The sequence below is a fragment of the Hipposideros armiger genome, unplaced genomic scaffold, assembly GCF_001890085.2.
Source record: "Hipposideros armiger isolate ML-2016 unplaced genomic scaffold, ASM189008v1 scaffold_148, whole genome shotgun sequence".
NCBI classification, from domain to species: Eukaryota; Metazoa; Chordata; class Mammalia; order Chiroptera; family Hipposideridae; genus Hipposideros; species Hipposideros armiger.
The window spans coordinates 1,910,227-1,922,578 of NW_017731498.1; the positions used below are offsets into that span (position 1 = coordinate 1,910,227).

The window sequence follows — 12,352 nt, forward strand, 5'->3', positions numbered from 1 at the left end:
CATTTTGTCTCCATATTTCAGAACTCATTACGTTTTTCTGTATTAGAGAGATTAGATTAGCCCTTTTCTGGGGTATGAGTTGAAAATATTTTCTTCCTGTGTGCTATTTGCTTTAACTGTTTTTTTTTACTAGTTTTTATTTTTATGGCATTAAAATGATCAGTCTTTTGTGGCTTCTGTATTTTGAGGCATGATTTGAATGGTCACTACAATTCTTTAAGATTATTAAGTCCTCCCACATCATCTAGTTTTAGTTTTATTGCTAACATTTAAATGTTTAATTCATTTGGAATTTATCCTGATGTAAGGTGTGTGATATGGATCCAAGTTTAATTTTTAGATGGATACCCAGTTGTCCCAATGTCATTTATTGTTCATTTTAACTCCACTGACCTGAGGTGCCAGCTTTATAAGATACTAAATTTCTGTATGTACTTGGGATTCTGGACTTTTTCTATTCTGTTCCTTTAGTTGTTTTTGTGCTGGTATTAAGTTATTGAGGCTTTATAATTTAGTGGGCCTAATCTCATTGCTTTTCCTCACAGCTTTTCTATTTTTATTTTTCCAAAGGAATGGTGGTACCATACTCTTTTTACAGTGGATTTATAGTATCTTAAAAAATTTGGTTTCTCTTCTTTTGTGTGTTTTCTACTTTGTTTCTGCTCTTAAGTATTTCCTGTTACTTATTTTGGGTTTAGTTTGCTCCTTTTCCCTAGTTTTTAAAAAAACTTAATTTTTCTCCAACGTAAATGTAAATATTTGTATTTCCCTCTAAGCACTTATGTATCCCAGTAAGTTTTGACTTTTTAAAAATTTTTTATTGTAATTCAGGTAAAAAATATTTTCTAAATTCCATGTGATTTCGACTCATAAATTATTCAAAATTATATTCCATTGTGTATTTGTGTCAGTGAGGGTTTCCCGAAGAGATTAGCATTTGTATTGGTGAACTGAGTAATTCCCATGTGGGTGGGCATCATCCAAACTGCGGAGGGCCTGAATAGAAGCAAAAGGCAGAGGGAAATTGAATTCACTATCTGCCTGACTGCTATAGCTGGGGTATCCACCTTCTGTCCTCGGTGCTCCTGGTTCTCAGGCCTTCAGACTTGGCCTTGGCTGCAATCTACATATCTGCTCTCTGGCTCTCAGGGCTTTGGAAGACCCTACTGGCTTTTTTGGGTCTCCAGCTTGCACTCAGCAGATCATGGCACTTCTTAGTCACCAAAATCACATGAACCAATGCCTTATACTAAATTCCTATGTACGTATATTTCATCTTCTACTATCTATCTATCTATCTATCTATCTATCTATCTATCTATCTATCTATCATCTATCTATCTATCTATCATCTATCTATCTATCTATCTATCTATCTATCTATCTATCTATCTATCTATATCTATCTATCATCTATCTATCTACCTGAAATCTGTCTATGTAAGAAATGTCCAAACCTGCAGATAATTTTTGAGTTTATTTGAGCCAAGCTGACAACATATGTTGGGAAGCAAGATCCCAAATATTCCCCAGTGTCCCTTCTTCTTCTCTTTTAAAAAATTCTTAACTATATTGTCATAAACTGTGTGAGCTCTTTCTGGAAACATTATCTTTGAAGTTTTTACCCTCTCCACCCCTCTGAGGTTATTTTGAGCCAGATTTACAATGAATAAACTCCAAGTTTTTCACAACATGACTGGACACTAGACTTAAACCTGGTTTCAATGAGTCTGAATCAAATTTAGACAATTATAAATTAATTCTATTAGTATTATTACTTGAGCACCTAATACAAGAACTTTCCTCAAATGTTTTCTAGATTACTTTTCAGAATACAGGCTGTGAGGAAAAAAGTATTCTACTACTATATATGAACATTCTTACTGCAAAGCAGCTGTCATCGGTAAACTCTGAAACTATAAACGCCATTTCTTGTCTAACACTACTGGGTCATCTGAGAAATATTAAGAATCAGATAGAGTTGATAACTTAGGTCTGGGCAGGCCAAATCGTTTAACAGCTATCAAGAACATACATGAAAAATTCAGCTGTAAACTAGGCATAACCTACCCACTGAAAACAGCCGGGACCGGCAAGGTCTGGGAAGTTTGAAAAGGAAGTGAGAAGTTGGTCTGTGTCCTTAGCAAAATGGACTTTAATGACTAGGTTTGTTTATTTTGACTCGATGATGTCCAGGATTCTCTGGTCCTATGTTAGCTATATTATCAGTCTTTAGGGTCTGTCATTTGTTTTAGAAAATTGAGGTAAAATTCACATAACATAAAATTAACCATTTCAAAGCGAACAATTTAGTGGCATCTAGTACATTCACAATGTTGTGCAACCACTGCCTCTATCGAGCTCCATAACATTTCCAAAATAAAACCCCGTGAAGCAGTTCCCCTTCATTTCCTCCTCCCCTCCAGTCCCTGGCAACCACTAATCTCGTCTTGTCTTTATGAATTTACCTATTCTAAAGATTTCACATAAATAGAATCCTACAATATGGGACCTTTTGTGTCTGGTTTCTTTCACTTGGCATAATGTTTTTGAGGTTCATCCACACTGTAGCTCTATTCCCTTTTTGGACAGTTAGCTTCTCTCATTTGTAGTAAGGGGCAATAAAAGTACTTTCATCCTTGGATGAATATTTAAGACAATGGGTTGTTCCTAGTGCTGGGTGTGGGCTCAAAATGGGAGTCAAAGTAACAAAGGGTGAAATTCTAGAGGAAAGAAATTAGAATTTCTCATTTAGTCTGATACATCAGTCTCCTTTTCCGATTTTGCTTCAATCCTTAGAGGACTGTGGGTTGTTTTGGATATGGGGAAGGGTTTAGCGCAGTGTCTGGCATATACAAAGTACACCATAAATGCTGTCAAAATGCATTACTATAGTCAATTGTTATTTTGATTTCCTTCTTAGAATCCAAGACTTCTAGGAGACACATCAGAGGATAGTGGTCAAGTGTGGGGGCACTAGACCAGTCACCTGGATTCAAATCTCAGCTCCATCATTTACTAGCCAGGTGACCTTCAGCAGAGCACTTGACTTCTCTGTGCTTCAGGTGAAACTTTATAGAACAATTAAGAGGATTATAGGACTATGGGAAAGCACTGAACACTGCCTAGAACACACTGAGTGATTAACAGATGTTAGCCATTACGATTTGAATGGGTCATGTGGCTTCAAAATCTATTGTTTTGAAACTCTGCAAATTTCCTGTAGCAAGGGTCACCCTGGTTTTTATATAACATGAAATATAGCACTTTATAGCATCTAAACATGTGAAGGCACCACTCTGAACACAGAGAATTTGATAATTATTAAAATCTCAGAGTTCTTTTGTCATCTTTTGTTTTTCTGAGTCTTTCCTCCCCTTTAAGAGTATCAGGGAGAAAATAATGAATAAATAAAAGGATGCTCTTGAGGGCATACACATTATCTTGTGTATATGGAAATAGAATATTTAAAAAGCTCTTTTAAAATATGAGGCATCATCACCACCTATGTTGATGGTAGGTGGTTAGGTTATAGGAAGGCTGGTTTTAGGTTTGGGGGAACTATTTTCTTTTGCAGTCTTTCTGCCTGATTGAGCCACCATGCACATGGGATCCTCCTGCAGAGAATCTGTGCATGATGGGGAGAAGGTTATCTGTGTTGGAAACCAACCCCTGGAATGCTCAAACACAATGTGTATATTTCCTATTTCCAATCTACAGGGGAAAAAAAGGTGACGTGTTAACACTGTAAATCAGTACACATTCTTCTCAAGGCCGATCTTATACTTAGTTGCTTCTGTGGACTGATGCTTCTACATCCAAAATCTCTCTTCCCCAGCCTAACATTTTAAATTTTATTGTGGTACCTGCGGTTGTGGTCACTAGAGAGTCACTTGGATCCCCAGGTGAGGTCTGTGAAATGGAAATTTTAGCAGGGGAATGAGTGAGAGGGAATGCTAAGCTGTCTGGTGGAGGGCAGACCTGGGGGAACGCGGCAGCGCCAGGAACAGGAAGGTTCTGGCCCCCTAGAGGTGGGCGAAAGGAGGTACTAGGAAACAGGTGAAGAACACAGGAAAGGTGAGGAGCTGTCAAGAGATTTCCTTTCCAATGAGATGTTTATCTCAGACCCATCCTTATGTATGTAAAGGAAGCAAGATATCAAATGAATGGTACAAAATCAAGTCACTAGGATAAAACTTCTAATTTCATTCTCTAATCTACCAGTCTTTATCTTTTTGAATATGTGTGCTCTCATGTTGAAGATTTGAATAACGTTGGGAAAATTGTTGCAAGCCCATTGCAAAAGGGAAGACCTTAACATTTTCTTTAAAAAGCATGAAACAATGAATGCGTATGAATACAATAAACATATCTCAAAAAAGAATGATACAACTTTTATTTTCCATGGATTTTAAAGATACTTTTGCTACATAGTTTATGTATTTTTATGAGATTATATTTTTTCATTTGTATGAAGTTCAACCTTATACAATTTTAAGGTGATATGTTTGGTAGTGTATCTATAATCTTTAAAAAGTTTAGAGTTTTTGGAATGTACAGTATATGAGGTAAAATTAAGATTACATTAAAAATTGTTTTCTCCTCTGCACTAATTTTGCAGTGAGGTTCAAATGGCAAGGACACTATTAAATGACATTTACTATCAAAAATAGGAGTTCATTTGAATCACTATGAAAAACATAAGCCACCGTAACTGCTACAGTGGCACATTTTATCATTTTAGACATTCAACTATATAGAAATCTCTGGGCTATTACACTCAAACTCATTTGTACTGCCAAATGTGGCACTTTTAAGAAGTTTCTAGAAAACAATCGCAATCATTTGTTTTTGGGGAAAGTTATCAGCCTATACATAAGAGATTAAATTTAAATAAAATGTAAACATACAGTATATTATAGTGACAGATCATTCTTACCACTTGGAAAGGCCAAGTTTATCCATTTCTTTTTTGAACAAAAGTTAATGTTTTTTTCTACAGCACGGATCATTTGACACAAAACAATTACAACACATGCCCATACTAATATAAGAGAAATTCTTTAGAGATCTTCAAAGCACAAAACATATGTCCTTTATCAAAGACTGACAGAAGTGCTTAGTAACCACTAAACTGCTAACCTCAGCAACTAAAAATTAGTGATTCGCTATCCTGAAATTCAAATAATAAATTAAAAAGGCTAGTTACAAGTGTTTTACAGATAACAGATGTGATAAAACAAGAATTTTGGATAGTTTCATTACAAAATGTATTATTACTGGCAGTCATTGACATCTATGCAAGATGTACAATGTGACATTTGACGAAATACAATCTGATCATCCAATAACTCACAAATGCAAGCTCACAAAACATTAATGAATTATGTAATTGCAAAGTGCTCTAATGCAACATTAACCACATGCAATCAACAATTTTGAAGTATCCAAACAGACATTACATTAAACATTAGTTTTTCAAGATAGAAAGCAGCTTGAAGTTTACTGGTGCAAATTAATTTTGTCTTTGAATTTGGTGTCCCAAACAAAAAGGTTAGGTTTGATTATGAATTCTGATGGTGATGGCAGTACTTACGGGAGAAGCAGCAAAACTTATGGGAGGTTCTTCAAAATTAGCGTATACCAGATGGATGGAGCAAGTGTGTGTGTGTGTGTGCCTGTCTGTCTATATATATTTCTATACTTGGTATGTATAGTTTATATATATGTATGCCACACATGTATGTGCATGTTTTTATACACATACATATAGTTCAAAGGTTCACAAAACCAAATTATATATGTATGAAATTCAGAGTTATGATTACTTTAAAAAAGTAACTATCAAAAAGCCCTCTGTTCTTTTCCACGTTCTCAAGACCTGAAGATGTGCCTTTTGAGTAAACATTAAAATATTTAGGCCAAGTAAACTGTCTGTGCTTTCTTTGAGTGGCTTATTTGTGAATTCATGAATATGTAGTTGTAATGAAGAACTCCACATTTATCCAACAAGAAAGTTTTTTTTATGCATATTCTTTCATCCAGTTTTTGTTTGCTTAAGCCCCTCCAGTTATTCATCATAATCTCACTTACCAAATAATTAAGACAAATGAGGAGGTAGAAATACAGCACTAGATTGCTTTCACAGCATCAGACTTTAACATTTTTATAAAGCATGTTAGTGTAAATTTTAATCATTCTGAATCATTCACTAGGTAAAATCTTTAAAACAAACAGATCAGGTTGTCACTGTTACACTCATGCTGACTGGTCAAAATATCAATTATATATTGTTACCTCTTAGAAAGTTTGTTTGACAAGAAGGCATGTCAAAAAGAGAGAGAGAGATAGAGATGAGAGAGAGAGAGAGATATGAGAGAGAGAAAGAGAGAGAGAGAGAGAGAGAGAGAGAGAAGGAAAAAAAAGAAAAAGCCCTAACCAAACAAAACCCCCAAAATTGCTATTTCTGTGGCTTGCATTCTAATAAGGTGCCAGCCTCTACCTAACAATATAAGCACTGAAAATGGCAAAAATGATGTACTATAGTCTCAATGCCAGTGCTAAATGCCACTGTTTTTGTAAAAGCAATACAGAAATAATTTTAGTACATGACAAAATAAAATGTAATACAGTATTAAAAATAAAGTTATATTTTCACTTGATTACAAAGTACTGAATAATAAAGGCAATTAAGATGGAAAAGAAAGCAAACAGCACAAGGATGACGGCTGCACACTGCTCGTCACTCAGCGCCCGCCGGGTCCTCACGCTTTCCACAGTGTCTTTGTGGGCGCTGGCCGCTGGCTCAGTCCTCTGAGAGATGAAGAGCACAGTTGTGCTGTAGGGACCGACCAGGTCCTGATGCCCCACAGGGTCTTGGCACTGGCGAATGGCACACACGCGGAAACGATATTCACAGTTCAGCTGAAGGCTTGAATACCGTAACGAAGAGTCGGGACCTTTGTAAATCTGTTAAAAAAAATTATATGTGGAGGCTGGGCAGAAAATCTGTATTAAAATTGGCTAGTTTTAGAATTATTTTTTGACTTGGAAGTTAGTGGGTGCCACTGCTTTTATCTTTTAAGTGGCATTTAAAAATACCTATCCATTAAAGGACTTATCTGTGTGCTGTGTAAGGGCAGGGGAAATTTGAAAAGTGAGGATGTGAGTTCTACCCTCATAGAACTTATGGATCGGTTAAGTAGCTACAGAACAAATACCATCAGCCCACAGGCATTTCCCCGGTTTCCTCAAATGCAAGAAGCCAAACTTTTGTGAAATCATTCCATGAGGCGAGTAAGGGTGTCTAATCTTGCTGCCCCGTTACATCTTTTCAAACATACTGTTGAATGAAACAATTAACAAATAGAGGAGCTTTCTATAGGTGTCTATAGCAAACCATTTTATAAACTTTAAAGAGAGACCACTTAGAATCACAGAACTGGATCTTAAAACCCAACTCCTCTACCTATCCCTGAGAAGGGAGATAACAAGAATGGAACTCCATGGATTTTCAAGAGTGTGCTAGTGACTGAGAGAATATGTATTGGAATCAGTCACCCCTACGTCCAAGCCCTACTCTACCACTCTACGCTCCACATGATTAGAATTACCTCAGTGTAACAAACATAAGAGTAGTTACCTTGTATGGGAATTATGAGAATGAAATAAACTAAGACTTGTAAAGGCCTTAGCACAGCCCAGCATATAGTGAGCACTCAAAATACGAAGCTATCATTTCCAGCGATGTGTCCCTCCCTGATTCTGTACCCAGAAAACCAAGGCTCACAGTGACTTCCCCGCTGAGCTCTCCCAGCTGGTGGGTGGGCTATGAGTTAGATTAACCAGGACCTGGGCTGGCATTCCTTCAAGTCGTTTTGGCTACCTCAACTGCATCTGTGTTGTAAACCTACATTTTTATTGGATTGTCGGAAAAGTCATGATGTATTTTTACTATGTTTTTCGTTGCAAAAATGTGTCATGACTTTTCCGACAACCCAATACATACTGGTTTGCTTCCAAAGGAGCAAGGTAAGGTCTCTGTCTCATTTTTGTGTCTCTAGGATCCAGCATGTAATAGGTACGTAATAAAAGGCAACTAAATTTGTGAATTACTATTTTTACTTCAAAATGTGTATCAGTGAATGCTTAGAAGATACACAAAGAAACTTTTATTGAAGTAAACGTTAAGATAAGTCTTAAAGAAAATAGTGAATACGCATTAGTCCTGAGGATGCAATGAGCATTTCAGAAAGTGGGGCTGTAAAAATGGTTCATGTCTGGGAGATGGTGAAAGGATTAACTTAAGTAAATCAGAAAGCTGTATTAGAGTGCAGTGTGAAACTGCACATATACAACAAGGCCAATTTAGTAAAAGTAAAAAATATGTATTTGTTTTATGGATATAATGGCTGATATTTATTTTTGTTTTTAAATTTTTCTTTACTTTCCATTTGTCTCCAAATGAGCACGGTAATATGGTTAGGAGTAAAAAACTCAACAAATGACATGAGGGCCATAGGTGAAGAGATCTGACAAAGAGGAATATGTTAATACACTAGTTGGAAATTTAGGTTTAATTCCACAGGGGCCATTTTAGGAGTGTGATATTTAAAAAGTGATCAAGGAATCCTGATCATAAGGCTGAGTGAGGGATTGAGGGAGTTGGGCAGGACAGGGCTGCTTCCTGTATAAAAGCACAAGGTTATGAGGCTTTGGTATTGTTTTTATGGGTCATTTATAGAAATGACTTTTATTTGAATAAGAGTTAACAGCTCCTCTCTCCCCCCTCCATTCTTCTGAAAGTTTAAAGCTCGGGACTAAGATGATGTTAGTGTTCATGACACTGAAGAAATAAGGGAGAAGTTGGAGAGGAGAGATTGGGAGGGAAGATGATAAGATGGTTTTCAATTTTGTGTTTTAGATATTGGGAGGGTATCTAAACAGGGAGACATCTTATAGGGAACTGGAGATACCGCAAGGAAGAAAACAGATGAACTTGCTAAAGCTCATTTAAAAAGTTTCTATATTTAAGTGAAGCAATTCAAAATAATCCTCAAGCTTGAGATGAGCTAGGGTAGGTCTTAGAAAAAGAGATAAGAATTAAAATGAATAACACCATTTACGCCCCCCACCCTTTTCATATTAACAAGGTAAAATTGTAGTGACTTTAATAAATACAAAAGGGCAAGGAAAAGCTCTAATAAATTCATAATTTTTTGGCCTGTAGCTTTTGCTCACAGATACTATTACATATAATTAAAACAAAAATAAAACAGCCCCTTATATTTGCTTTCAATCAACTATCCATTTATATGCAGAGTGTAGCAAATATCAATTAATGCAGATTTACAGTTAAGAGAATGGCGGGTAAGATTACTGTTTTCACTTTGCATTGTAATTGAGAAATGCAAACTACATTTAAGCTTGTGAAGTTTCGGCATGCCTAGCTGGCCAAGAACTTTGAAAAAGTATATTAACTGCAACAGAATTTATAGGAAAACCTTTAATTTACCAAGTATTTCTACTAAAATAGTTCTTGTTCTTATCTTTTAAGGACAAGTGTACATGTTTACTATCAAAGACAAGCACTTTTGAAGCTGTCAATATAGAGGAACAAATTCTGTTTAACTATTTGTACTTTCTGTGCACATTACATATCCACAATCTGATTTTACAATGAGTAATATGCACAGTATAGATTACTGTAGAAGTTAGTATAAGACAATGATTTCAGCAATACATTATTTTTAGACTGAGTGCAGACTTATTTAAACCTTTCCTTAATATTATGCATTAGATTACATTTAAAAGTAATTATTTATTATTACATATAATAAGGCATATACTCATATAATTTGGCACATATGGTCACACAATGTGATCTTTCTGTAATTTATGAATATACTATTGCAAATAATTATTTTGTAGTGATAAATACATGAAGAGAACAGTAAAAACCCTAACAACTGATTGTAGACAAATAACCACATAGCTTTTGTCTCTACCATTAATTCCCCTCTATTATTGCTGACAGAGTTGCAAGTGAACTTGGAGCTTTCAGAGCAGTTTTAAATTTATTGTGCACAAGCACCACTTGGAATTAAAACAGAAACAAAATAGAATTGTGGGTCACACTCCCGGACATTCAGGTTCACTGGGTCTGCAGGCTACTCTGAGGAGCGCTGTCTTTGAGAATCTAAGTTCAAAAGGGAAGAAGTTGTATAGAACCCAACAGGCCATTGTCCCAGCACCCATTCTTGACACTGCCGACAGTATGCTGATTTTGAATGGGGTGTCAAACTCTCCCTTACCCAGCCCATATGCTAGGAGAAACTGGCCTGCCCCTTAGCTCCAGAGGTGGGCCCTGGTTGGCTTAAGCCCTGCCCCAGTCAATGGTTCAGGGATGGCTTCATAATCCAAAGCATTTGTGTAAATTCCGGTAAGTTCCCCCTGACTAATGGCAGCATTGAAGACTGAGAGAAACCATGTCCTTGAGGACGACACTGAGCTCCTGCATCAGCCAGTCCTGAAATCTGACTACCTTCAGGCTGCTTCTTAAGAGGATTTACACTTAATTGCTTATAAACCAGTTTGAATTGGTTTTCCTGGTATTTGCAACATAATGACCTCTGATACAAGAACAGCCTGAGGAACAGACTCGCAGGTGAAGTTGATCTGCTTTGAAAGTGGCTCTACTGTCCCCCAGCATTTCACTTCACCTTGTTATACCACTTGAAATGTCATTTTGGTTAAAGCACTTGCTTAAAAATGTATATACTTCTGAGAGGATTAAAGAGCCAGCAGACACTTGACTTTTGGCATGAATTTTCCCAAGCAAATAGTATTTCTCTTTAAGCCAAAAAGGTCAACTACACTGTGCATATGGGAGTTATGTGTGTGAGAGGAGGAGGCAAGAGTCAGAGAAAGATAGTATCATTTTAGAGAATGGGCCAAGTCTAGGTGAGGTGCTACACAGCAGGGTACAGAGCAGCAAGAAGGCAGCAAGGGTTGATCAAAGCCACTGACTGATCCAAGAGCGGTAAAAAAAGGGAAGAATGCAAAGACATAAATTTGTTTTGAAGTTTGGCCCAGGGTTGTAAGTGCTTGTTGCTGCCAGGCTCTTTGATTCTAAACCCACAAACCTGGCAACATTACAGGTTAAACAGGTTTTTATAGGCTAGCCTAGAAACTCAACCACCAACTTATAAATAATAATCCTCTTTCTTAAAAACATCAACAGTTCCTACTACTATAGAAGAAAGACCCAACAAGACCTGGACTCTTCCACCACACTCTCCACTCCTGAGCCTTACTCAGGTCACACTTGAGAGTTCACAGTTCCCCCTAAGCTCCCCAGAAGACTCACTCAAATAACATTCCTTTTACAAAACATTCCAAAATCCAGCTGGAATAAATCATTCCTTTTTATAAAGTAGGTTTCATCTTTATTATGACCTGTTATTTGTTTGGCTATGTAAAATGTCATGATTATAAATTTTAACAACTTTCTTGAAATCAGAACAGTAGCTTAATATAGTCCCCGTGATTTTTCATATATTTTATACATGTGTGTTGAATATCAAGTAAATTTTAAGTAAAAGATTAAATTCTACGAAATAGAACTTAAAAAAAAAAAAGACCTTCAAACTTCTGGAATATAACTTGCCAATAAATCATAAAATTTTATGAACAGTTAAAGAGATTTAGGTGAGCATATATAGGATGAAGTTCTCAGGAAATCAGTATTTTAAGTTTTATAGTGTGCTTACAATCTAAAGTAAGTGAAAGTGATGATAGGGTTTAGCTTTTAAGTTAAATTAGAATTCGCATTGCTGTTTCATGTAGTGATATGTTTATTAAAATTCATATACTACTCAAATGTGGGGTCCCTATTTCCTTTAAACATGTAATACAATTACATTTTCTTTAATATTAATTTTGCTTCCTCCTTGGAAGGAAACCTGCTTATCTGTAAATTATATTCAAATCTAATTATCATGTCAATTTGCAGATAGATTAATAAAGAAAAACTATCACATGCCAAATTTAATATGGCTCTTTGGGGCCTTTTGTAATTTCAGTTAAGAAATTACACTTCCATACTTAACAAAACTTGAAAGAAAAAAATCTATGTTGGAAAATATTCTACTATTAATAGCTATAAAGGAAGACAAACAAAAGATGAATGATTTTCTAGAGGAAAAGAAAATACAGGATGAGATACTCAAATGAAAACAATCTAACTTAAATTAAAAGCCCTCAAAATCAAGAAGGTTGACAGCAAAAAGGGAAAATCAGATGAAATGCATATAGAAATTAGGCTTCTGAGTTACAGAAAAAGTTTTTTATC

General features: G+C 36.0%; 1 protein-coding gene across 1 annotated transcript in view; it reads right to left on the minus strand.

Moving 5' to 3' along the window:
• Positions 1-4,373: 4,373 nt before the first annotated feature.
• The window catches only part of FNDC3A (fibronectin type III domain containing 3A), a 150,539-nt gene continuing 142,560 nt past the window's right edge, over positions 4,374-12,352 (minus strand). The window contains exon 21 of the mRNA XM_019650830.1: positions 4,374-6,969. Within this exon, the coding sequence (XP_019506375.1) occupies positions 6,655-6,969 (315 nt within the window). The 3' untranslated portion in view covers positions 4,374-6,654. The remainder of the gene's footprint in view (positions 6,970-12,352) is intronic.